The sequence below is a fragment of the Myotis yumanensis genome, unplaced genomic scaffold, assembly GCF_028538775.1.
Source record: "Myotis yumanensis isolate MYYU_CA2020_CCGP unplaced genomic scaffold, mMyoYum1.0.hap1 SCAF_3, whole genome shotgun sequence".
NCBI lineage: Eukaryota > Metazoa > Chordata > Mammalia > Chiroptera > Vespertilionidae > Myotis > Myotis yumanensis.
The window spans coordinates 166792214-166819364 of record NW_027223754.1 but is presented as its reverse complement, the minus strand read 5'-3'; the positions used below and the strand labels follow the sequence as shown (position 1 = coordinate 166819364).

At 49.5% G+C, this 27151-nt stretch overlaps 1 protein-coding gene across 1 annotated transcript; it reads right to left on the bottom strand.

Annotated features, from left to right (window-relative positions):
• Nucleotides 1-1608: 1608 nt before the first annotated feature.
• Nucleotides 1609-17838, bottom strand: ENDOU (endonuclease, poly(U) specific). The gene is made up of 10 exons (XM_070407797.1): nt 17750-17838; nt 12658-12780; nt 10239-10310; nt 9603-9737; nt 8965-9136; nt 8383-8582; nt 5238-5351; nt 4537-4643; nt 3659-3801; nt 1609-2723 (listed from the first exon to the last, which is right to left on the bottom strand). The coding sequence occupies exons 1-10, from the start codon at nt 17802-17804 to the stop codon at nt 2603-2605; spliced, it is 1242 nt and encodes a 413-aa protein (XP_070263898.1). The 5' UTR covers nt 17805-17838; the 3' UTR covers nt 1609-2602.
• Between the last annotated feature and the right edge of the window lie 9313 nt (nt 17839-27151).

Below are 27151 nucleotides of genomic sequence, written 5' to 3'. Positions count from 1 at the left end.
GCAGGCTGACACTCTATCCACTGAGCCAAACCAGTTAGGGCGAGATCCTTATTTAATTCATGCAACCTGGGCATCATGATTTTTTTAAGTCACAGGCTATAGCTGTACCGTTGAGGTTGGGGACCACCAAGCCAGGTAATGGTCAATGAAAAACCTCCCTTGGGCCCTCCCTTACAAGGTCATATTATTAGCACATCTTTCCCACTGTATAATTGTTTGGTATCTTGGTATTTTAAAATCATAGTGGTCGAATCATTAATCTCATTAAAATATTTACTAATGAAATGATTCTTTGGTTTTTGTGTTAAGGGAATAGATAACGAAGAGTTTTTTGTTTTAAAAATTAATAGTAAAAAACTTAAAGCAGATATTGATGTATAGATGTTCTTAACAAAAGCAACTGTATTTTTTAAATTAATTCTGGCAGAGTCAATTGAGATGGGAGAGGAAAGAGCCAGCTGACTGCTCTGGTAAAACCTCAAAGACCCTTGGGTGAATTCTCTTTCTCTCTCACCTACAATAATCAGACAGTTGTTTCGTGAGTACAGAATCAAAGTGAGAGGAGTTAGTTCAATGGTCTCCATGGCCATCATCACCTAATTCTGAGGCTTCCACTGGCCTACAAAAAAACTATGCCTATAATGGCAGCCTTCTCTCTTCAAGGGAGTTGGAGCATTTTTAATTTGGGGGTAGTCATGTGCTCATTTAAAAAACTCAGAATTCAATAAATAAGGAAGAAGAGGAGAGCAGATATTGAGGGGCAACCAGTAACCTCTGTCCCAGGCCTTAAGTATCCTTTGAAAGAAGGATGAATGAGTCAGTACTGCTAGAAATCTAGGCTCACTATCACCTGAGGAAAAGGGTTGAATTTTGTAACCCTGATTCTGCTACTTGCTGAGAATATAATCTGTAAAATGAGGCATAATCTAAATCTCAGTTGTTTAGGTATAATTAAAACAGTGGAGATAAAAAATACCTAGTGGAGAGAGAAAATGAATGTAAACTCCTACCTAGCACAGCATGGGACATGGTAAGAGCTTTAACAAATGCTATTGCTCCCCCTCCCTCTCAGGTTAGGCTCTGACTAACTAGTTCCCCCTGACAGCAGGCTTTAAGAAGGACCGTGCTCGGGAATATTTCAAAATGATTTCTTTTCTCCTGCCTGTGTTGGACCCCCAGCACTGGTTTCTGCTCCAGAATCTCTTTTCCAGCAAACCCTATCTATGGTCTCCTGTCTTTCCAATCTTGGGAGCAGTGGTTTCCTGTGTCATCTCTTCTCTTACGAATCCAAGGAGAGTTGTTGGTTTTTCAGTCTGTTCTGTTCTCTCTTGTTGTTAGGGTGGAGTGGCAACTTCCAAGCTCCTGTATGTGGAACCAGAAGCCGGAAGTACACTCCTCCCATTCTTCACATTACAAATCCACCAGGAAGAATTTTCTCCCCATCCAGGCTAGAGGGACTTGATGAGTCCTCAGGGACTTCACCGAAATACCATGTTTTCCAAGCCATCCTGAAGAAACACTGAAAGCAGAAGCACCACTCCCAGCCCTGTTCCGGGCAAAGGCAGGGAGACAAACATTTGAGGAAGGCCAGTTACAGGAAGAGACACATTTCAAATTTTCTTAAATGACTTTAATTAGAGACTCAACCCCTCTAAACTGTAGTTCAAGCCTGGCTCTGTGCAACAGCATCTAGTACTCAGTGGAGTTAGGGGAGAAATGCATAATTGAGGTTGAAATGCAGTCTCCCTGGTCTTCCCTTCTAGAGTTTGTTGCTGCGTAAGCCTTAAAATAATTGTTAGTGACACCAAGCTATAGGCTTCTTTCTTCTGATGCAAAATCCTCCGATGGGAGAACTCTTTCACAGGTTATTTGGGATCAAAATACAGCTCTGTAACTGCACTCAATAGCTACAAGCAGGAACATTCTTGATGCAGTTACTGAGCTGGCTGCAAAACCCTCCAGGCCTGGAGAAGTCCACTCCCTGCCAGCCCACTCTCTGTGTCAACCCATGATCCTCTCTGTCTAGCATTGGAGTTCTCCCAGACCCTGCTCTGAGAGGATGCAACCCTAGAAAAGACCAAATACCCATGCTTGATTTCCATGGCCTGATTTCTTTGAGGCCCCAACATAGGGCTGAACTGCTGTTTGCAGAGCTGTGTACAATAACAGCCATTATAGTAATCTTGAATTTCTGTCAGCCGTTCTTCCTAAGAACAATTGATAACACTTTCACAGTAATAATTCATCAGGTTTGCCCTCTCCCCAACCCCAAAAAGAGGAGAGGGGGCAAACCCCCTCCCTGACATTAAAAGGAAACCTGAGGCCTGGAGAGGTCAAGGACTTGCTCACAGTTCCAACTTCCGTCAGGGCAACGAGCTATGGAGGGCCCCACCTTCTGTGTCTGGATGCTGTTCCCAAAATGCTGGAGGACAAGGACCTGACTATTCCCCTGCATTTTTCTAATTTGTATCTTTTCTCTCTTTCCCAGATGGGCATGTCTGGATTTGGGGATCCCTCCCAGTCTCTTCCAGCCCAGAGCGGATAGCATCTCCGTCCCGCCAAAGCTCTCACTGCCCTCATGCCCTCTTTCTGGCTCCAAGCTCTATCGGGTAGAAGACACCACGTAGGCTGTGGCGATGTACTTCTTGCCATTTCCGTAGGTGGACTTGTCCCAGCTGTAGGTCTGGATGGCCAAGGGATAGCCACCCAGGCTTAACTGGCACCTGTGGAGAAAGATAATCAAATCCTGGGTTCCTGCTTCACTCCACCCCTGTCCGCAGACAGGAAGGAACAAGCCCAGTTCATGCAGAACTCCAGACTATCTTAGAAGGCCTCTAAGAGGCTGCCACCGCTTACTTCACCACTGCCTCCAGTTCCCCATGTGCATGGAGCCCTTTCAAAATCTATGCCTATTTCCTATCTTGTAAAAAACAAAACTAAACTAAAAAAACCCACTGCTTTTCATCTTTCCCAGAGCAGTATTCTAAAATCCCAGATTCTAGAGCTGAACTCCCAGAAATTAAATGTGTGCTTAATGCCTACTTCTTCAGGTTTCAGAAGTAGCAGGACCCAGAGTCCTCAAATGTTAGAGCACCTGAGGCCCAGTGGTTTCAACCGTACTCTCTGGGGTTCTAGGGTTCCCCCAAGCAGCCTCAGGGGCAATCAGAGAGGCTTGGAACACCAGGGCAACTCCATTTCTCACTGTTATATACATTAAGGTCCTGCATAAGATTTCACTTAGACTTGCAGTGGTCGGCAAACTCATTAGTCAACAGAGCCAAATATCAACAGTACAACGATTGAAATTTCTTTCGAGAGCCAAATTTTTTAAACTTAAACTATATAGGTAGGTACATTGTTATTAACTTAATTAGGGTACTCCTGAGGCTTAGGAAGAGCCACACACAGGGGCCAAAGAGCCGCATGTGGCTCGCGAGCCGCAGTTTGCCGACCACTGAGGAAAGAGGGGCGGCAGTTCTTCGGCTAAGACGAAGCTTGGCAGCCACCAATCTGATAGATTCGTTTCCCAAGTGAGAACCCTGAGGCCCAGTCCATACCCTCTGAGCCACCGAGTGGCAGAATCCAGGTGCCCCAACAGTCCCGGCTGAGGCAGCCTGCGGCCCCAGCCTGCCCCTGGCCTGGCAGGCCCAGTACTTACGTTTTGCCTGGCCTGGCGATGAAGCACAGGGAGTAGAGCGCAAACTCAAACTCGGGGCTGCTGCCGATGAAGGCGGAGCCCACTTCCTTATAGTAGCCGTCCCAGTTGAACTGCATGGCCAGCACGTCAGGGTAAGACTCCCACTGCGGACAGAGCGGGGTATGAGTGCCACAGAGTGGAGGCTGACTGAGTGGTAGCAAATGGCAGCCGTCAGCCAGGATTTGGTGAGGGCCCATTAGGTGTCTGTGTGAACTTTCAGGGGAGGTTGGATTCTTTAAATAAACAGTCCCTCCTACGACAGTGTGTAAGCCCCTCTCAGACCCTGTGTCTGGAGCTTCCTGTGCATATCTCCCAGGGAGGCCAGAGTCAGCATCCATATGATAGATCGATGCCTGGGGAACAGGGACATATCTGTTTCCTATGGCCCTCACACGTGGAAGAAAAGGATCGTTGATCACTCCCAAATTATTTTCTGGCACCGGGCACTAAAGGTTTCATTTTTATAAAAAGTTTAGCTCAGACTAGCCAGATGAAACTTCCAGCTGACACCACATTCTAAGAAAATTCAGGCGGGGAGTAATTAATTGCATGTCTGGTTCTCCCCTCTGAGAACCCTCCCCTGCCCCCAGCCCCATCCAGAGATGGTGCCCTCTGCCTCCTGCCCCTGCAGTTGGGGAGCCTTCACGGTTTGGAAAGGAATCCCAGTGTCCTGGCTGGCTAAACCCACTGTCCAGCAGATGGGGAAGTCAAATTCGTAAACCCATTAGCTGCCAATGAAGGTCAGGGTGAGAGACAAGTCTGACTGCTCAGAATGCAGAGCGAGGGCAGAAAGTCTGGCTACTAGCAAGGCGTCCCCGGGGTCAGCGCTCAGTACTCACAGGCCCATCATAGATGTGACTGTAATAGTCAACCAGGCCCTCCTTCTCTTGCATGTAGAAGCGGATCCAGTTATGGAAGCCAGTGACCTTGCCTTTTTTTATTTCACCTAAAATAAAGAGTGCAGAGTGGGTGATGGGGCCTCCCTGCTAGCCCCTCTCGCCCTCCCATGCCAAGGCTGTCTCACTTTTCAAGTCTCTAGACTTCCCACCTGCTCAGCCCCTTGCCCAGGCTGCTCAGAATCCCTTGCATTCCTAACTTTTACCTCCAGAAGGCCCCGCTTTCAGCTCAAGCCCTTGGGGAAATTCCTCCTCCTGGTTGACTCTGGTAACCAATCTGACATACATTTCTCCAAGAGCAAACCAGACTTGCTGGGAGCTTTATGGGTCAGTGCAATGGGCAGAAAGACCAAGGCCCTCTTGGGAAGCAGCTGACTAAGACCTAGAAGCGGAGGACCATTCAGAGGTAGACAGCCATGGCCCCCAACATGTCTCCCTTCCTACATGTGCCCCTTGGGAGCCCGGCATCTGGTCCTCTTTCGCCCTTTGACTGTTCCTCAACAGTGACTCCTCAGACCCCACCCTCCTGGCCTGCGAGTAGACGTGCCCCTCCCTGCTAGCTGGTGCAGCTGCGGATTCATCAATGCCCAATCCTGAGGGAAGCTATCTCTCCATCTCTTTCTTTCCAAGCAGAGTGATCCCACCTGAGAAGACGTGTTCAAAGCCACTTGAGTCCCCCTCTTCATTGCCTCTTGAATAGAGCCCAAACCACATGTTCTTCAAGTCATTGGCAAACTCTTGTTCAGAGCTGTAGCGGTCTGGGGAGAGAAACATAGAGGATTTAAGAGAGGGGAAGGCAAGACCAGATCCTGGGAAGGAAGGGCCACCTGCTCCATCATGTCAAGAGACACATGGGTTCAACCAACAAATGTATTCAATTGTTCATTCAACAGTGACCTATGGGGCAACTGTTTTGTGCGAGGCCCAGATCTAAAGGTGAAGGATTCAGCAGGGAAACACAGGACTAGATCACTGTCTTTACAGTTTGCATTCCAGTAGAGGAGACAAATAATAAACAAATAAACAATAAGTAAACAGTATGGTTTCAGATAAGTGCTATGAAGGAAATAAAGATTATCCCATGATGACTGAAGGTGGGGATGATGGGGATAGGAGCTCGTCTAGAAAAGGAAGATCAGAAAGGCTTCTCTGATAAGATAGCACTAATCAGAGACAAAGGATTAAAAAAAAAATCACTCCTCGCTCGGCTGGTGTGGCTCAGTTGGTTGAGCATCATTCCATGCACCAGGGGTTGCCAGTTCGATTCCCGATCAGGGCAAATGCCCAGATTACAGGCTCAATCCCCAGTAGGGGGCATGTAGGAAGCAGCCGATCAATGATTCTCTCTCATCATCAATATTTCTATCTCTCTCTCCCTCTCCCTCCCTCTCTCTGAAACCAATAAAAACATTTTTTTAAAATCACTCTGGTTGTGTGTGTAAAAGAGAGTCAGCAGGGCATATGAGCACCAGAGAGACCAGTTTTGAGGCTAACACTTTGTCCAGGTTACAAGTGATGGTGGCTTAGACTGTGGTGGAAGCCATGGAGGAGGGGTGAGAAGTTTTTACTGATTTTTAGAGAAAGAGGAGAAGGGGGAGGGAGAAACATAAATGGGAGAGAACCATTGATTGGCTGCCTACTGAGGACTGAGCCCTCAACCTGGACATGTGCCCTGACTGGGAGCCAGCGACCTCTCGGTGCATGGGACAATGCTCAACCAACTGAGCGACTCCAGCCAGGGCCAGGCATAGATTTTGAAGGTGGACATAATAGATGTTGCTGGTGGAGGAAGTGGAAATGGAAATGGGGAACAGTGAGGTAAAAAGAAGAATCATAACTCCTGGGCTTCTGACCTGAGCAACTGGATGAGTGACAGTGTCATTTATGAGATGGGGAAAACCGAGGAAGAGGCAGGAACCTCTTTACACTAAGTTCCGAAGAGATGCCATTAGATAGGCGGGTAGGGGTGTCGAAAAGGCAGTTGGGAGCCAAGGAAAAGGTCAGGGCTGGGGGTCTAAATGAAGGAGCCATCAAATACCAACTGTTTACTGCCCAGAATTGTGTGTGTGTGTGGAGGAGGGGGGAGATGCAAACGTGATACCAGACATAGTCCCTTCTTTCAAGGACTTAAAACACAATTGGAAAACAAGACTAAATATGCACAAAATAACAGAATGGTTTCACAATCTGAATGGCAACCACTTTCTTGGTGCCAGGCTTTCCACTGGGTGCTTTACAAGCATAAGTCCTCCAAGACCCCATTTCACAGATAAGGCTCAGACATGTAGGATAACGTGTCCGAGGTCACTTCACTAGTACGTGGCAGAGCCAAACTCTAATCCAGTCTCTCTGGACCAAGGCTATTTGGGGCCAGACCCCAAGCCCCTGAGCTCTGAAGAGATGATGAAAGCCAGCTAGCTGGGAGCTGCGGCAAGTGCAGCTTCACACATGCAGTGGGATGTGAGCTAGAACTTTAAAGGCAAGTGGAATTTGGACAGGGAGAGGGATGAAGACAGGGTGAGTACTGCAACAGCCTGGCCTGGGTATGGGAACCCGGGGTTTCAGCCTGGCTCTGCTCGCAAATTCCTTTGTGGCCTCAGCCACGTCACCTAGCCTGTCTGGGCCTCCATCTCACTTGAAAAGTTGAAGGGCTCAGCCTGGACCTCCAAGATTCTCTCGAGTGTTTGCTACAAAGAGAACACCAGGGGGCGTTGAAGGATTGCCTCCCTTTCATCGGGATTACCAGTGTGCCTTGGACTTCACCTAAAAAACAAAGCACGTTACCAAGTGAAGGCAGAAGCCCTTGAACGGAATGGATAGCTGAGATCAGAGGCCATCCCAGGGCCCGGGAGGGAAGACCTGGACAGAGCTGCTCTGAGGCAAAGCCCAACTGCCTGGGTTGCGGGAAAGGAATCTGGAGGACACTAACAAACACAACCCGTGCCAAGAAGTTCCGCAGCCCTGACCTTTTTTGGTCTGACTCAAATGTTTCTATCTGGAGTCACTCCAATCAGAACCCTTCCTGGTAGAACCTTCCCCTCTGAACCTTTGTTGATTTTCTGTTGCTGTTTCCCCAACAACAACAAAAGTGGAGTGGGCCCACCTCCTTCCTGGACTTAGCAGGAGCAGGAGTAGAATCAGGGACGCCCTAGGCCTGGAAAGTGGCGCTGAGCTGGGATCAGCTGAGGTGGCTGACCATGCCCTGGGTGGAGCGGGCTGGCTCACAGCCTTGCAGAGAACCCTGAGACTGGAGCAGTGAGTGGGAGGTAAACAAGGCAGCTGAGAGTAAATCAAAAGATGGGTGACTTCCAGGCCAGACGGAAGATTCTTCAGCCCCTGCTTGGGTCCATGATGTTTTTGGGCTTCTCACTGGCCCTCTCTCCCTTCCCCCTTAAAAAATGGACACCCAGCCCTGGCCAGTTTTCTCAGTGGTTAGAGCATTGACCCTCGGAACAAAGGGTTTGGTTCCCCGTCAAAGGCATGTACCTCAGTTGCAGGCTCAATCTATAGCCCCGGTCAGGGCGAATGTGGAAAGCAACCAGTTGATGTCTCTCTCTCTCTCTCCCCACCCCCTTCCCTCCCTTCTACTCTCTCTCTAAAAATCAATGGAAATCCTCGGGTGGTGAGGACTAAAACAATAATAATAATAAAAAAATGGACACCAGCCTCCATGTGGTCCCCACCCATGTTCTTGCCCTCCCCACTGTGGAGGCCCCAGAGGTTCCTGGCTCTCCTGCAGACAGACCGGAGCCCTCAGCACTGCCTCGGGGCCGGGGCAGGTTCACTCACTCTGATGATGGAGGAAGCTGTAGAGTTCCTTCATGACGGCCGTCTTCATGACCTCTCTGAGGAAGGTGTCCTGCTCAGCCAGCTGCTGGGCACTGAAGTGCTCCGCCTGGCCCGTCGCCCGCTGGTAGTTGTTGAGGAGGTTGATGAAGGCTGCGTAGGTCGGCTTGGAGAACAGCTTTTCGTTGACATATGTGAAGAGCCTAGGGAGGTGGAAGGTGGCCAGTAAGAGGCCTGAAGGTGGAGCAGAAACCCCTCCAGGACTGCTAGGTGGGCCAGGGCAGGCCTGGGAGGGTTCGGTTCAGGAGCAGAAGGGGGACCTCAGATGCTCTTGAGGGCCTGCATGAGGTCACTCTGTCCTTACACTTTAGCTCCTGGAAGGTTAGGTACGTTTTCAGCCTGGCCAGTCACAGAAACCCTCCCCCCTGGATGCCCACAGTCCCTCAAGGTAGCTTTGTCTGCCTCTGGAGACCTATTTATTTGCTCTCCCTTTGATCCTCCTGCCTGGAGGATAAAAGAGCTGAGGCATCAAAAGAAGCAAGCTTGGGGGAGAGACTTCGCAGGAGGGGAATGACGGGAACGCACGGCTCCGGGCAGTGGTCCACTTGGTCTCTGGTCTCAGAGGGCGAGATGGCATTTTGGCTGTTGAGAATGATGTCTTCCTTCTGTGCTTTGTTGGTGTCCGCCCTGTAGATCTTCTCAGAGATGGCCTTCAGCTCCTCCGCGGTTATGGCGTCACTGCTGTGGGAGAAGCCCTCTGGGAGGAATTGGGGGAAGGGTGTCTCAGAGCCAGAGGGTGGCCAGAGGGAGGCAACTGTCTGAAGGCATCCCCTTCAGGCACCTTCCAGAAGCTGGCAGCAAGGGAGAGGGGCTGCAGTCAGGCCCCCTAGTGGCCAGAGGACAGGGGCCTTGAGCCTTAAGGATCCTTAAAATCAGCACCTGGCCTTGCCCACAGAATGTCCAGAGAATGTCCACACTGACCCCTTCCTCTAGGAAGGTTCTCAAACGTTGACATGCATCAGAATCACCTAGACGGCTTGTTAACACAGGCTCGTGGGCCCCACCACCCCAGAGGTTCTGATTCAGTAGGTCCAGGGTGAAGCGTTTCTAATACGTTCCCAGCTGATGCTGATGCTGCCGGCCCAGGGACCCCACTGGGAGGACTATTGCTCTGGAGAGTCCCTCTGTCCCTGGGGCGAGGCTAAAGGGAGCAGGAGACTCACCGTGGCCGCACTGGCTCTCGAAATCCTCGCAGCAGTTCCCAAACTCTGGGCAGCGGGCATTGCAGTGGCATGGGTGGTGCCTGTCGAAGGACTCGTGGCAGCGGCCCCGGCAGGAGTCGGGGGCTGAGTACAGGTCTGAGAGAACAGAGGGAGGTGTGTGCCGAGGACCTCTAGAGGTCGCTGGGTCACGGCTAGCTCCCCACACTTAGCTTTGTTTGCTCTCCTGACTCTATTATAAAGATCCCCGGGGGAAGGGAAACAAACAAGCTTCATTGGTCCACACCCTTCACAGTCAGGAAGTCCTTTCTGATGCCCAACTCTCCTTTCTGGCCTGTGTTTTTATAATCTTCCCACTCTAAAAATAAAATCTCTTCCACTTCCTTCTCCGGCCTCTCCACGGGCCTCGGGCCCTCTTTCCTGCCAGAGCCCCCACCCCCAGGCTGCTGAGGGCCTCAGGCTTCTTCCTGCCCAGATCCCGAGTCCAGCGAGCCCCTCTTACCACCTCCAGGTGCTGGACTGGGGTCTGTCTGACTTAGGCCTCGGCCTGTTGCCGCTGATATGGCTGCCCCTCCCCTGTCGCCCTCTCATATCCCTTCTTCTTTATCCTGAAGGTCCCCTTTGGGGAGGCAGACTCACTGCTAGCCGAGGCCTCTTCCATCTCTTCCTCCAGCTCCAGGAACGGCTCTGGCTCTTTGGGGTCTTCTTCAACTGAAACAGAGAAGTCAAGTCACCAGCCATCCCCCCTCCCTTTATCTCTGGTTCTCAGTTCCCCCAGCCTCAGGGACAAGCATGTGCAGTAGAAGAAAGTATGAAACAGGGGCGAGGGAACAATGAACCAATACCGAGTGAAGGAGGAGAAAAACTGAAAATGGAAGACAGAAGGGGACTGATTATTGAAAAGAATCTCCCCAGGTGACAGCCCTCCTCACCGCTTTACCTTCTGGTCCTCAGTGTGCTCATCTATACAGAGGGGAGGGGAGGCAGGAGGTGGTCCCTTCTGGATTGAAAACTCTGATTTGGTTATGACTTTGCTTTAATGAAAGTTGATAGGTGGGCAGGCTTGACATTCTCCAAATGGCAAGGCCCTTACTTAGGAACATGCCAGACCTATCCTACCTCCCCATCGGAGTCAAGCGTGAGTTCCTCCCAGGGCCTCCAGGAATAAGGACTGCTTCCTGAGAAACCAGCTTCCCTTCTTTCTTTGCAACACTTGACAATGGCCACCAAGGCTGAGCGTGTTCAGAAAAGCCCATTCCTATTGCTGCTCCATCCCTTCGGCTTGCAAGCTGCGTGACTGCAGCCTCTGCCCTGGGCTGAGACGGGTGAGCTGGGGTGGGGAGGAAGAGGAGGAATGTTCCCGGGACTCCGAGCTCCTTGTTCATCACACGGCGGAATAATGTCCCCCAAAGAAACAACGCTCTTACAAAGTGACTGGGAATCCATGAGTGAGTTCGCCGGACAATACTGTGTGATTACCATCAGGACCACCGTCAGGTTATCCATTCAGTCACCAGGAACCTTCTGAGCACGTACCCTGAGCCAGGCTGTGTTCTGAGTGCTGACGATTCACAGGGTTCTAAACTCAGTTACATTTTATGCCAACAGACTTTTGTGAGCGGATCTAGGGTCTCAACCATCACTTGTAATATTTGAGTTGCACATCAGACAGATAGAGATTAAATGGCTCCTGGGCTGAGTGTTGCCTCTATCTAGAAACGCGAGTCTGATGGTCTAGGGCACGTGTGGGCGCGCATGTACAGTGCGATTGAAACTTCGTGGCCCATGAGCAGAAGTCAGTATTTTGTGGAAGAGCCACACTCAAGGGGCCAAAGAGCTGCAGGTGGCTCGAGAGCCACAGTTTGCCGACCACCAGTCTAGGGTGAGCTAGCCTTCCTGGGTCTGCTGAGTGGGGCACAGAAGCAGCAGAAAGGGCGGCTCAGATTCTGACAGTGAGCGCTGGGCCTGTGCTCCCTGTCTGCGCCTGATCAGCAGAATCCCTGTGAGTATGTGTGGTGTGTTTGTGTAAATTGAAGAAAGGTCCCTTTTGGGCGAAAGCAGCTCTGTGGGCACAGGACTGGGTCAGCAGACACCACCTTTGGGCAAATTAGGAGAAGTCACTCCTTTCTTTCGGCAGGCACAGATCTACTCCAAGGCACATGGCTTAGCAAGAAAGATACAGATTCCATTTTGATCTGATTTGCCCTCTCACCAGGTGCCCTCATACAGTGCACCATGCACACAACCATATGCAGTGATCTTGCGGGCCACGATCTACCATGGCTCTAGGGACCGTGTTTTCCAAATTGGGAGTCAGGACACGTGGTTTGGCAGTGGACTTAGCAAGGCGTTGTGTCCTAAAGCAGACGATCATTTACCTGAAAGTCTGAAACATCAGCAGCATGCAAACCAGGTGGTTATTCAAAGTGTTGTTTTTTTTTAATGACTCACTTAAGACTGTGCCATTGAAGTAACAGAAGAACAACTGGCTCTTGAGGGCAGTGCGTGTCCCATTTAATCGCTGGACTGGGAAGGAGGGTTGGAGATGTTGCGGCCACTCGGCCTACTCACTACAGGAAGAGTGGTGTGAACTGTGACAGTCACTGTGTCTCCTGGGGGCATGCACGTTGGCAGAGTATGCTGCCGTTTTTTTTTATACTTTTGCTATTTAAAGTGTTGAGCAACAATTGGTATTGGAATACATAATAAAATAAAATGTTTATCATGTTGCTTTTGGGGGAATTACTTAAACTTTCAAGATATCATTAATCCTGATAGTTCAGACAGATAATCCAGGTAAATGACATCTGTTTTGTTCTAAGTTGGGGTTTTACACTGGGGACATCTTAGAATACCTGCGACCAGTGGCATCTAAATTGCTGATCCCGGCTGCATGCCCAATATCCTCATCCCAGGCCCCCTGAGCTCCAGCATCGGTCCTGAATCCTGTTCTAGACTGCTGGCCATCCAAGCCAGCAGCCCCTGGGGCAGGCTTGGCATGGACGTGGCTCAGCCCACTGTGCTTTCCAGACCCTTCACCCCCCCGAAGGAGCCTCACCAGTACACAGGTGCTGGTAGTCATCACAGCAGTCCGAGTACCAGGGACACTCGCGGTCACACTGGCAGGCAGCATTGCGGTTAAATTTCTCATTACAGCGCGATGCACATGACTCCATTTTTCCTATGGGAGGTAAGGGTCACAAACTCAGCCCTGTGAGGATTCTATTCTCCTCATCAAGGTACCCCAAGCTGGAGGGTTCACAGACAAGGGCTGGGACCCCACCTGGCAAGGAAGGTCATTGCTGTCTGCAAGGAGAAGTACTGCCACAGCCCCAAATGCACAATGCCCAGCACCCACCGCCCCTCAGCCACCTCAACGTATAGACCAGGATCACACACTCAAATGCCTATGGGTCTAGACCTGGGACATAAATGAGTGAAGAAGCAGGAAGGCAGTAGGAAGAGGTGGGGCCTTTGACAAATTTGGGACTAATGCCCAGCCTGAAACTGGCAGCCACCGTCAGCTCTAGCCACTTGCTGCCATGTTGGGATACAGGCTCAGAGTTGCCACAGCCTCTAGTTCTTCAAGAGAAAGCCTTCATTTTTATGTGAAATTTTACAATTTTTAAAAAATTCAGGCAGACCTAATAGAGTGGACTGGGGCTGGGTGTGGCCCAGAGGCCACTATTCGCCTGTCCTGTAGATAAAAGGGATCCCCCCTGCCCGCTCCCCCCGACCCATCCCCTTCCTCTCATCCTGTCCCTTCTATGTTTTCTGCTTCTTTGTTCTTTCCTCCCCTTCATCTGGTCTTCTCTGCATCCTATTCGCCCCACAGTCACGTCTTTCTGTTTCTTGAATCTTTGGAATGCACTCAGATTCGTTTATCTCAGGGTGGGGAATGAGGCGGGTGTGGGTGAGAACTGGCCTTTGGAATACGCTGTTATGTAACCACAGACCACATCCCTTACTCCAGCCAAAGGGCTTGCAGAAACAAGCTTTTGGTCACAGGGGCATATGGACAAGAAATTTTAAAAGAAACGGTACAAACCCACCACCACTCCTAAGAAAACAAGCCCCACCACGCCCACCACAGCAAAGACAGTGGAGGGTGCAAGCCGGGGTGAAGCTGGCTGTGGGGCCCTTCCCTCCACTCTGGGCTTTAAGGGTGATAACAGAGCCTTTCTTTCCACTTGAGGTTCCTGGGGTTTGGATTCAGCGAGTGCTGGGGTTAGGGTCAGGCTGTGGGTTGGAGAATGTCAAGATCAGAGTCAGAGTTACTGGCGGTGCCGGAATTTGTGTGAATGAGGAAACTGAAACCTAATTTGGGCCGGGGTGGGGGTTAGTTAGGTTTAGATTAAGTGCTGCAGTTAGGATTTGGGCTTGAGTTAAACTTATTGATAAAATAACAATTTTGTATTCATGTTTGGGTAAAGCATTGGGGATAGCTTTAAGACCACATTCAAGGTTGTGGACTGTGTCAGGACTGGGAGAGAAGAAATTAGCCCAGTTTTGCCTTAGACTAGATTTGGGATTTGGGTTCTAATTATGATTCCATGCAGGTAGAGCACCTCAATTTAGCCTGGGTTTAGGGCAGAGATGACTATTAAGATATGGGCTAAGTTACTGCTTTGGATTCTGGGATTAGGGGTTATGCTGTGCTAATGAGTGTGACACAGCAGGGAGGTGAAGAACCTGGAGTCTGGCACCAAACTGCTTGGGGCTGGAATTCTGGTTCTGCTGCTTTCTGGCTATGCAATCGTGGGCAGGTTATTTGACCTTCTGTGCCTCGGTTTCCTTATCTGTAAAAGTGTGATAATGAGCCCATCTCATAGAATATTTATAAGAATTAAATGGGTTAGTATTTGTAAAGCACTTAGGATAGTGCATGACAGATTAGCACTACGAAAGTGTTTGTGAGATAAACAGTGGCAAAATTTTATGCTCATCTTCAAGGCGACAGGAATTCAGACTGGCTGGAGCAGTCTTCCCTCCCGCTGACATGCCTCTCTGGCTACTCCCTCCCTGGGTTTCAGCGAGGCCTTCCCTTGGGCCGGGGTGTCCACGATGAATGTTGCTGACAGTCTCCTAGCTGACATCCCCACTATAAGTCTGTTTTCCTTACATCAAAGAGGTGTCAGGTCAAGGTTACCCAGGGCCTGAGGCAACGTCACCTTATGTGCAGGGTCTCCAGGGTGTCCAGGAAGGTAGCCCTCTGATCCAGGGAATTGTCCCTAAGAAAGAGCAGGCCCGAGGCCCCTGTCCCTTCAGGCCCAAGGGAACTCCTCTTGAATCTTAAATGATGCTCCCTTACAGCCTGAATGGGAAGACCTTCAGGAGAAATGTTCAGCCCAGGAGGAAGGCTCGGTCAGCTGCCTGCCCGGTCGGTGCCCGGTCGGCCTGGCAGTACACCCAGAATCCGAAGGAGAGAATTCAGACAAAACAGGGCAGCGTCTCTAATGGGCCAGGTCAGCAGAGTCCGAGGAAAGAATTCGCTTCATTCCAGCAGCTGGCACCCGTTGAGACGGGTTGCGAGTGAATAGGCAGCTCTGTGGTGTCAGGAGAACACCCCCACCCCCGGCCCCAGCTGAGTGGACTTCTTCATCTCCGTTCAAGAACTGTGTCCCCAGCAGGAAGCCTGGCCCAGTATCCTCCATGCTTCCCTGTAAACTTAGGCTTTAAAACAGCGGTTCTCAACCTGTGGGTCGCGACCCCTTTGGGGGTCGAACAACCTTTTCACAGGGGTCACCTAAGACCATCGGAAAACACATATATAATAACATATTGTTTTTGTGATTAATCACTATGCTTTAATTATGTTCAATTTGTAACAATGAAATTGGGGGTCACCACAACATGAGGAACTATATTAAAGGGTCGCGGCATTAGGAAGGTTGAGAACCACTGCTTTAAAATAACCTTGGGATTTGAGGGTGGAGGGGAGGGGTGGGAGGAGCTGTTCCTCAAGGGGACTTTTCCTGCTGTGCTGCTCTGAGGACACTCACCCTGACTCTTCACACCCCTCCCATGCCTACTGTTTACACCAGTGCTGTGTGTGCCTCACTCACCAGCCAGGCACCCGAATCCCTGCTCCAGCCACCAACTGCCCTCGTCCCGCTGCCCCTTCTCTGACACTGCCTTTCTTCATTTTGGCCTTTCTTCTCAGACTCAGATTCTTCCTCCATTCCCCATGAAGAGCTTAGCCATGACCACCCCACCCACCCCCAATGAAATACTAAATTTCTCTGCACCTTCCAAGATGTCAATATGCTAGAATGGATGCTCACTCCCGATCCATTCTGCCCACCAAGAGAGCCTGGGCGTCCCCATATGCCAGTGTTGAGCCCCTCTGATGGTTGGGGCAACCTACATCTGTGCCTCTACAGGGGCCCAGATGCTGTTTCCATGGAGACCTAGTCAACTAAGAAAATTCATTTCCAGGACCAGCTTCCTATTTCAGCCAAAGGCTCCCCAATATGATTCATATTCTTGCATCAAAGTTCTGAGATGTTGAAATAGGATAGACAAGAGCAGAGCCTCTTCCCTCCCACCTTAGGGAAGAAGGTGGCTTCAGCCACTCAACCCTCACTTTCCCAGCAATCCCACAGCCAGATCAGATCACCACCCTCAGAGGCCAGGGCTCCACCTGCATGTCCGACACCACTATTGCCTCTGCCCTCAGGGATGTGCCCCCCTCCTCACCAGAGACCAAAAGTCTTTTTTTATTATATTTTTATTGATTTTAGAGAGGAAGGGAGAGGGATAGAAACATCAATGAGAGAGAATCATTGATTGGCTGCCTCCTGCACGCCCCCTACTGAGGGTGGGGGGATGGAGCTGCAACCCGGGCATGTGCCCTTGGCCGGAATCGAACCTGGGACTCTTCAGTAGGCTGACACTCTACTCTATCTGCTGAGCCAAACCAGCTAGGGCAGAGACCAAAAGTCTTGAGTTGCTGTCCTCTCCTGAGACTGGGATGTACCAAGCCTGCGGCCACTCCTTCACACTAAGCTAGACGTTTTCCTGTCCTCCCTCACTCTCTACCACTGGCTCTGCCATGCAGGGCCCAGTCAGAGCTGATTCCGGGCTGCTCTGCAATGAGCACCGGTGGAGGTACATGATCCCATCCAGGGTTGGACGCCTGGGAACAGTTTCCTCTCCAAAGGCTCTCCACTTAGGAATCCTGCCAGGGGTCCCCTTATCCATAACCTACTTGGAAATGACTCCAAGAGTAAGCTTCTCACAGGAATATTATAGTCATAGTCAAAGCCCCAATTCATTCAGATCTCACCCCATCTAGAGTGCTTTTAATACATTATCTTATTTAGTCCTTACAACAGTCCTATACAGGAACCACCTGGGTTGGGTGGGAGGGTATCAAGCTCTGATTCTTTCTCCTCTAGGCAGACGAGGATTCTCCCCACACACCTCCGCTCAGCTCCCTCCCTTGGCACTCGGGTTTCACTCACTCATTAGCCACAATTAACACAGGGCCCCAGCATTTTGCATAGCTACTAAACAGGAAAGGCTCCTGTTCCTCTGCTGGTCCCATCCCATCCCTGGCACCGCTAGTAGCTGTGGGCCAGGACCCTTCTCTATGTGCTAATTCCTCTAACACGGGGGCAAGGCCGATTCCCCTGACCACTTGCATAGCCCCAGGTAGCATGTGGCCCACCTCCTGGTCAGGGGCTCTTCCTTCCAGTTTCCCCCTGAGCCTGCCCATCTCAGAGAAAGGTCCCACTCCAGACAACTTCATTTGTTCCCAGGCAGCAGAGGGAGTAACCAAGGGCAGCAGGCCACTCCAACCCAGCAGACCCCAGCCCCAGCTTTATACCATACAATGACCACGAAAAACAAAACTTTGATGAGATCAAAAGTCAGGTTGGACTAAGGGATGTTTGGGGCTGGTCTTCCAAGCTGTCAAGAAGTGTCTCCCAGGACATTAGTCCATCAGCCCTGAAACTCCCTTCACACAGTCCACTCCACTCCAGAGGCAACTCTTGCACCTCAGGCCAGGACCGGTCTAAGGCACTCTGTGAATTTAGGACAGAGCTGATCCTCCCTTGTCCCACTACTCTCACCCTCTACCAAGTTCCCCACATCTCTGCTTCTTTATGCAGGACTTCTTCTACCTCCACCAGATAATGACTTACCTGCCCAGGCCAGGCCGCAGAGCATGGCCAGTATCAGGGGGATACAGGCCTTCATGATGCCCAGTTGGAAGCCAAAATGGGATTGGCTGTCGGACTTCCACGAGAGTCAAGATGAATGTCACAGCTCTCAAGTACGCCTTATTTCCCAGGCTTGTCCTTTTAAAGACATCAGAACTTGTAGATCTGGTACCTCCAGATCCTTCCCCAAAAGGGGGGAGGGATCCCAGATGGATCGGAGGTGGATGGGGGTGGAGTTCTCCAGCTGTTCGAAGCCAGAGGGAAGGTGACTAAGCAGACAGGTAATGCCAGATGTTTAGAACAGGTAATGCTAGCCATCTGTAGTTAGGAAATAGGTCATACAAGCAGGCACAGCAGATGGGTCTATGTCAGAGGATGTTCTGTCCAAATTGGGTGCAGCCATGGACTCATCTTTGGGTAATGTCTTCCAAACACCCACCTACCTGCAAGCCACAGGCCTGACTTTTCTACGGGGAAGGGGCTACAGGCTGGCTTCATCTTTGAGTTACTGGTACATAGCGTAAGGAACACAGTAAGATGATCATTACAAGTTTGACTAACAAGTGATCAGGCAAGCATTGGGGTTAGTGGAAGGAGAGATAAAAGAGGCATGGGTTGGAAACAAAGGCTGTTCTTACCACCATCAATGTAGCTAAATCACCTTATAAATATGCAAATTGGCCTCTAACTCTTACTGAGTCAACATCTCAGCTCTTACATGTTTCAGGTCCTCATGGATTTCAGGTTTATGAGGCCAGGGAAGGGTGAGAGGCCTCTTAAAGGACACACCCTTCCTCTTCTGGGAGCCCAGGGCCTCACTCCCTTTATCCTCTACTCAGTCTCCTCTCCCCCAAAGACCATACCCAGAGAGATGAGGCCTCTCAGGGCCCCTTTCCTCCCGATTCTGAGAACAGGAGTAGCCACTTGGGCTGCCAAGCTTCCTCCTCCTACTGAAGGTTAAATCTGCTAAGTAAAATGCCCTTTCCAGAAAGAGCACTGCATGGGAGTCCTCAGCTCCCTCAAAAAAGAAAACTCTCATATAAAAAGTCAAAGCTGCCCTAGCTGGTTTGGCTCAGTGGATAGAGCGTCAGCCTGTAGACTGAAGGGTCCCCGGTTCAATTCCTGTCAAGGGCACATGCCCGGGTTGCAGGCTTGATCCCCTTGTGGTGCGTGCAGGAGGCAGCCGATCAATGATTCTCTCTCATCATTGATGTTTCTATCTCTCTCTTCGTCTCCCTTCCTCTCTGAAATCAATAAAAATATATATATATATATATTTAAAGGCAAAGCTTATGAACAATTGAGACTACTCCACAGTTTTCAGTTTTGGGGTGTGTTTTCTTTCGGGGGGTGGCATGTCCTCCTCAGCCAGTGTAGTTTAACAGTGAAACTTTCCCCGTCTTGTCCTCAGTTTTCTCCTCTTTGAAAGAATAGGGTTGAATCAGACAATTCCCTTCCAAGTTCTCAGGCTTTATTTTGAAGCTTCCTGCCCATGTCCCAGGCCAAGCAGTTGTCGGTGGGTTAAGGAGAGCCCCCCACCCCCTGCTGTGTGGAGATGAGATCGAATACGTCACGGTCAGGAGTGAGAGGCCAGCCACCTTGAAGAGTAAGCCTGGCCCTGTTAGGAAGGAAGCCAGTTACAGGGAGTAGGAGCAGAAATGGCTGCTTGTTTGTAAGTTTCATTTGCACAACCCAAAAGCCGACTACTGAGCGGCTACCAGCCGGACTTCTCATTCTCAGATGCCAGTTAGTTTAGGGAATAAAGGAGAGTGTCACTGCTGGGCCAGGAAACAATGACACCTCGGGATCTGGGATGGGATGGTCTGTCCCTCTCAAGGGCCCAGCTGGCTGAATGGACCCTGGATGAGGCCAAAGCTATCAGAAGGGGTGTGGGTTCTGGCCAGCATTGCCCTGCTGTCCAACTGAACTGACTGTGGGATGGAGTTTTTGGGGTGGGTGCGTTGACCTCTATTAGGTGAATTTTAGGTCAAGAACAAGGCTAAAAGATGGGCAGACAGACTGACCCCATAGATCACCCGAGGACCCGTGTGTTTCAGACTGGGTCCTCCAACAAGAACCACAATGTCAACTTAACCACCAACACCAGCACTGATGGAGACCTTTCCAGGTGTCACACACAAAGAGCGTCCAGTGTGCTCTCGCCTTCATTCTCACTACAGCCCTTACCAGGGACTCTCATCATCTCATTTTACAGATGAGGAAACTGAGGCACAAAAAGGTAGGGAGATGTGCCCAGAGGCACACAATTTTTAAGTTATGCAGTCAAGTTTCTGACCAGAGTCCACCCTAGCAAGCACGGAGGCCACATGGCCCCAGACCACACCTTTAAGTACAGCAGCAGCCACTGCATTATGCCTGCATCACTATGCAAAGGGGCCTGGAGTCAGATTCACTGGAATTGGGGACCTCAGCGGTCACCTAGTTTCACTTCTCATGTGATGGTGCAACGCCCTAAACAGTCCTACATGGTGGTTTTGCCTCCACTTGAATACTTGTGGTGCTAAGGGACCCCACCTTCAGGGCTGCTCATACCCCCTTCCCAGACCTTATTTGAAATCCCCAAGACTTTGCAACCCAAGACATGCTGATCTGGATAAAAATAGATAGAATAACAGGAAAAAAAATCCACTCAGCCGATATATGAGCATTCATCCATACATTCGTGCAAAGATGCCTCACAGATATCTTAGAGGCACATATACAGGGTGTCCCCCAAAAATGGATACACACTTTGAATGATTTTAAAGTCAATGTTTATTAACATACTGTTCATTTTCAAAATTTAAAAGAATTTACAGAAATTAATCATTTCTTTTTTTGTCAAACCTGTTTTCAAATTGATATCATTCTGGTCCAGGCACTGCTGATAACACAAAGCAATGGAATAGCAAACATCAAGAATCGTTTTGTTCAGGATTTGTGCGCCCTCAATTCAGCGATTGTTGTGGTTTTGTACCGTGAACTTTATCTTTTATGTATTCCCCTGCCCCCCCGCCCCCCTGCCCCGGCAAAAAAAAAGTCTAGTGGGAGTCGACCAAGATGGCGGCGTAGGTAAACACCGGAGACCGCTGCCGCAAACAACCATTTCAAAAATACAACTAAAAGACTGAACGGACATCACCCAGAACCACAGGAAGGCTGGCTGAAGAGAGACTCTACAACTAGAAGGAAAGAGAACAGCAAATCGAGGCTCAGAGGCGGCGCAGTGTGGAAAATACAAAGGTACCGAGGTGCGCGCGAAAGCGGGCTGGTGGCTGAGGGCGCGGTTGTCGTTTTCTGTCGGGACTGAGTCTCAGACTCTGGGCTCCAGATCCGGGCGAGTCTCTAGGGACCCAGACTCAATCGGGAGAAGCGGGATTACCCGGCATCAGTTGGAACCTGAGGGCAGCTTTCTCTCCGAGGTTTGCAGCGGCTGCCGGGGTTCTGAGAAGCAGAGCCTCTGGGAACGGGACTGAGCGTGGCCATAACTGCTCCCTCCGCCCGCCCTGTTGAGCCCGCCCCGCCCAAAGCCTGCGCACAGCCATTTGCTGATCGCCTCAGGCAAAGGCTGGATTAGCGCCTCCCCAGAAGACAGAGTTTTCCGCACAGCTGATTACTATAGCCAGCCGGCCTGAGGGTCAAATCCCCCTAGTGTTAACTACAACAATTAAGGCTTGGCTAGAACAAGACTGCGCACAGAGACCACAAGGGGGTGCACCAAGAAAGCATAAAAGATGCGGAGACAAAAAAACATGACAGAAATGGAGGATATGGAGCTAAGAATCGCAATTTTGAGGGCTTGCCATAAATTTGTGCAGAACCTCACGAAAACTAATGAGACCCTCGATGCTACGATAAAGAAATTAGAAAGTAAGCATACACGGACTGAAATAAAGAATATTATACCCAATAGCAGACCAGAGGAGTACAATAATCAAACCAAAGATTCGACAAAAAACACCCAATTGGAAAAGCAAAATGAAAAAAGAATCCGAAAGTGTGAAGATAGTGTAAGGAGCCTCTGGGACAGCTTTAAGCGGTCTAATATCAGAGTCATTGGAGTGCCAGAAGATGAGAGACAGCAAGATATTGAAAACCTATTTCAAGAAATAATGGCAGAAAACTTCCCCCACCTGGTGAAAGAAATGGACTTACAGGTCCAAGAAGCGCAGAGAACCCCAAACAAAAGGAATCCAAAGAGGACCACACCAAGACACATCATCATTAAAATGCCAAGAGCAAAAGACAAAGAGAAAATCTTAAAAGCAGCAAGAGAAAGAGGCTCAATTACCTACAAGGGAATACCCATACGACTGTCAGCTGATTTCTCAACAGAAACTTTGCAGGCCAGAAGGGAATGGCAAGAAATTTTCAAAGTGCTGAATACCAAGAACCTACAACCAAGATTACTTTATCCAGCAAAGCTATCATTCAGAATTGAAGGTCAGATAAAGAGCTTCACAGATAAGGAAAAGCTAAAGGAGTTCATCACCGCCAAACCAGTATTATATGAAATGCTGAAAGGTATCCTTTAAGAAGAGGAAGAAGAAGAAAAAGGTAAAGATACAAATTATGAACAACAAACATGCATCTATCAACAAATGAATCTAAGAATCAAGTGAATAAATAACCTGATGTACAGAATGAACTGGTGATTATAATAGAATCAGGGACATAGAAAGGGAATGGACTGACTATTCTTGGGGGAAAAAGGGGTGTGGGAGATGCGGGAAGTGACTGGACAAAAATCATGCACCTATGGATGAACACAGTGGGTGGGGAGTGAGGGTGGAGGGTGGGGTGGGAGCTGGAAGGAGGGGAGTTATGGGGGGAAAAAAGAGGAACAAATGTAATAATCTGAACAATAAAGATTTAATTAAAAAAAAAAAAAAAAAAAAAAAAGTCTAGTGGCACTTTAGGATACATTTTCTTTGTTTAAAGCTTAGTCTGGCTTCACCCATGATTTCAAACCAGTTAAGCCTGAAAAGGAGTGAAAATTAATGACTTATCAGATGTTAAAGTGTATATACCTTTTGGGGGGTAACCAATATATGTATATACTGGAGTGGACCAAATAAGTAGGTTTACAGTTGTGAGCACGCGAAACACAGACTTTATTCTTGTGTTATTATTTATTAACCTGCAGGTCTTTTCCCATATGAACAACTGTAAACCTACCTTTGTTCACCCCTGTATGTACAGAGAGGCGGACACATTAAATTGTATTGTGGACAGTTTCTCTTCTCGGCCAGCTTGGTTTGGACAGAAAACTCTGTGGCTCTTCCTTCTAAGTCAGGGATCCTCAAACTTTTTAAACAGTAGGCCAGTTCACTGTCCCTCAGACCGTTGGAGGGCCGGACTATAGTTTTAAAAAAACTATGAACAAATTCCTATGCCCACTGCACATATCTTATTTCGAAGTAAAAAACCAAAACGGGAACAAATACAATATTTGTATTTGCATGTGGCCCGCGGGCCGTAGTTTGAGGACCCCTGTTCTCAGTTCTCCCCCAGTTAGTTAGGTCCTCACATCCACTTTCCACCTTCATTGTAAGCTCTTCCCCAGGAGCCACCATGGGAGGCAGCCAGCAAGGTGAGTGCCCCAGGAGGCGGGGTCCCGGACACGTCGGGTGTGGAGAGGGTGCAGCTGCTGCCTCTGTGGAGGGTTGGAGGGTGGGGAAGAGGGTGAAGCTGCCTAGGCCAGGCTCTAGGAGGCAGTCAGCTGTGAGCGATGTGGGGAGTGGGATTCCAGCAGTAAATGTTTCCTGGGTGCCCACTATGTGCCTGGTCCATGCTGTTACTGGACTGGCAGGTTCAGGCTGGGCTGGAACACTACTCTTGGAACTGGTTGGTTTCTGGTGGGATGGAGCACAGGGAAGCCGAGGCATCTGGTCGCTGTTTGAAGTAGACCCCCCTCATCTCTGGGCGACCAGAGTGGTCAGGGGTCTGTCAGGACCCACGGGCTGTGAGAGAGACTGGCACAGGGGGCACATGCCCAGGCCAGCCTATTTCACCACCCTTGCCCTCTGTAAAACCAGGACCGAGTCACTCCAGCTAGGACCAGAGACCTGAGGGACCCTGCAGCCGGTGCAGCTCAGGTGAGGCCTGGAGTCACTCCCACAGGGATCCTTCCCCTGAAGATCCTGTGTCTCCAGCCTCCATCCCGCTGTGGCATGTGAGCGCCCTGGATAGAGGCCCAGGACAGTCACCCACACCCGATCACTTGTGAACCACATCCGTCTGTCGTGAGTGTTAGACAGGTTCCTTGTGTGATTTTCTCCCACAGGAGCTTGTATACTGTGCACCACATGTGGGTTTCCAGGCATTTATTTTTAAGTTTGCGGGCAGCCCTGACATTCAGCATCAGACTCATGGCCAGCCCTGGGCACATTAGTCAGACAGGCTGCTGAGCCATTCATCACAGAGTGCCAGGCTGTGCTTCTGGTTCTGCTGGCCAAGCCCCATGCCAGTCCTCTACCTGGAATGCCCACTCCCACTAGCCAGCTGTCTGTCTGCTGCTCATCCCTCAGCCCCAGGGCAAATCCACCTTTCACAAAGCCGGACTTCCTCCCACCAGCCCACAGGATCCCTCTGCCTATGGACTCAGTTCTTGATATTTGTTTGTCCTGTGTTTGCCTTTGACACATCACAGCCGCCTCTGATAGATGCTGCCAAGGTGCTGGCAGTTAACCCACGCACTGCCATCTAACTTTTCATCCGTACAGATGTTTGTTCAGCTCGCCTCTGAAATTCCTTGAAACGGGTACCCTGCCTCACGGATCCCTTCTACTACTTTGAATCTTTGTTTAAAAATATTTTTTTATTGCCCTAGCTGGTTTGGCTCAGTGGATAGAGCATCGGCTTGCGGACTGAAGGGTCCCAGGTTCAATTCCGGCCAAGGGCACTTCTATGCGGGAGGCCCGAGTTTGATTCCCAGCCAATAAAAAAAAAAAATGTATGTATACGTTTTGTATTGATTATAGATATATGTTTTTATTGATTGCAGAGAGAAAGGGAGAGATAGAAACATCAATGATGAGAAAAAAATCATTGATTGGCTGCCTCCTGCACGCCCCGCACTGGGGATTAAGCCTGCAACTCAGGCATATGCCCTGACTGGGAATTAAACCATGACCTCCTGGTTCATAGGTCAATGCTCAATCACTGAGCCATGTTGGCCAGACCCTTCTACTGCTTTGTATTGTCATCCAATATGTGTTAGATACTACCGGCAACATGTGCCTGGGACCAGGAATGAATGAATGAATGAATGAATGGGCCTTCCAGCCCCCATTTGTTATAAAGGAAAGATGAGGAGCAAAACAGAGAGAGCAGGTAGATCCCTCTATGAGATTTGGAGGTTCCAGAATTTGTTCATGGCGGGAGGGGAGCTTCAAGTGCAGTGGGTGTAATGGGGTCTGGGGATTCATGTGTAGTTGTGTTTCCATAGCAAACACATCATTTTAAGCTATGTTACATGTTTATTTGGGACTAATGGAAACTATGGGGGACCTAAGCCCCCATACCACCCTCTGGCACCACCACTGCGAAGGGCAGCCATCACAGGGATCAGAGTGAACCCAGGATTGCAGGAGGTTCAGAATCCACAATGTAACATATAACTCGACTTGATCTAGCTTTCTAGGATCCCAGAGTAACCACCTGCCTCCACGTTTTGCCAGCTATGCTAATGTTTGTTTCACATTTCTAACAGTGATTAGAAAATAAAATTTCTATCTCATGTCCTCAAACCCCAGTGGCTTTGGAGAGGATCTGGAGGCACAGATGGGAACAAAGAGAAGAGAATGAGACAGGCAGACAGCAACAAGGAGACAGGAAGGGTGTGAGCAAGGGAAGATCGAGACAGAGCCTGGCAGAGGCCAACCAAAGCTGGGCGCTGCCACGGCCACCTCCCTGGCTGCTCGCCCCAGGTGTGTTGGCACAGCCAGCTGCTCTGTCCTCACAAAGATGATGACAGGACTGGCAGCAGCCCTTCCTGGACCATGATCTATAGATCTGCAATAAAATTATCATAATTCGTGTGCTAAGGTAGTTGGATTGTGGGCATTTCCCTCTTTCTCACTCACTCTCTCGTTCATTCATGGGCTGCGCGAAGCCAAGTGGATGCCAGGGCAAGGAGCTCAGCGTCTAAAGGAGGAGGGAGACGATGGACAAAGTACATTAAAATCTGTGATTGGGCCCTAGCCGGTTTGGATCGGTGGATAGAGTATCAGCTTGTGGACTAAAGAGTCCCTAGTTCGATTCCAGTCAAAGGCACATGCCCAATTGCTGGCTCGATCCCCAGTGGGAGCCGTGCAGGAGGCAGCTGATCAATGATTCTCTCTCATCATTGATGTTTCTATCTCTCTCTCTCCCTCTCCCTTCCTCTCTGAAATCAATAAAAAAATATTTTTTTAAAAATCTATGATTGGGGCAGCAGTACATAATGCTGAGACCACTGGTTCTAAAGACAGACTGCCTGAGTTCAAATCCTAGCTCTGCCACTCACCAGCTGTTTATCTCAACCCCAGGCAATCTTCCTGACCTCCATGCCTCAGTTTCCCCTGTCACTTAAAATAGAGCAAGTAAGAGTACTTTACAGGCTCGTGTGAGGACCGAATGAGTTAATACTTGCAAAGCTCTTAAAACAGTGCTTAGCGCATAACAAGACCAGATAAGTGTGCGTTAACAAAGAAAAATAGAAAAAAGGACACATATGTAATACCCTTTGTAATGCTTTAAGCAATAAAAAAAAAAAAACAAAGAAAAATAGAGCCACAGAAAACCTAGTTTCGATAGGATGAGGAGGAAAATGACATTTAAAACAGAGACACAAAGTGGCAGCTTCTGGAACTTCACCATACTGTGAATTTTTTATCTCAAAAAATAAATGTACATTTTAAATTTTTTTCGAGTCCTGTGGATAAGTCTTTAATGATGGACACTGTCTAGCTCACCAGGCTTGGTTGGCAAAGGTGAGCGCCCATTGTCTGGGGGTGTGGCTGCAGCCTGGGGAGCTGAGCCTTGCTCTGCCATCAATGGGGAGTTAGTCCACAGCTCCGGCCTCCTGCTCCTGGGGCTTTTTGATGAGATCACCCGCAGCTACAGGGTGCAGGAGCCAAGAACCAAGAGAAAGGAGAAACGGAGAAGGCTGGCCATCTACCTCTCCCACTAATTCTCTCCCTTGGGGGCCCTGTGGTCCCTAGAGCCACTGCAGTATGCCCTAAGGCAGGGGTCCTCAAACTACGGCCTGCGGGCCACATGCAAATACAAATACTGTATTTGTTCCCGTTTTGTTTTTTTACTTCAAAATAAGATATGTGCAGTGTGCATAGGAATTTGTTCATAGTTTTTTTTTTAACTATAGTCCGGCCCTCCAACGGT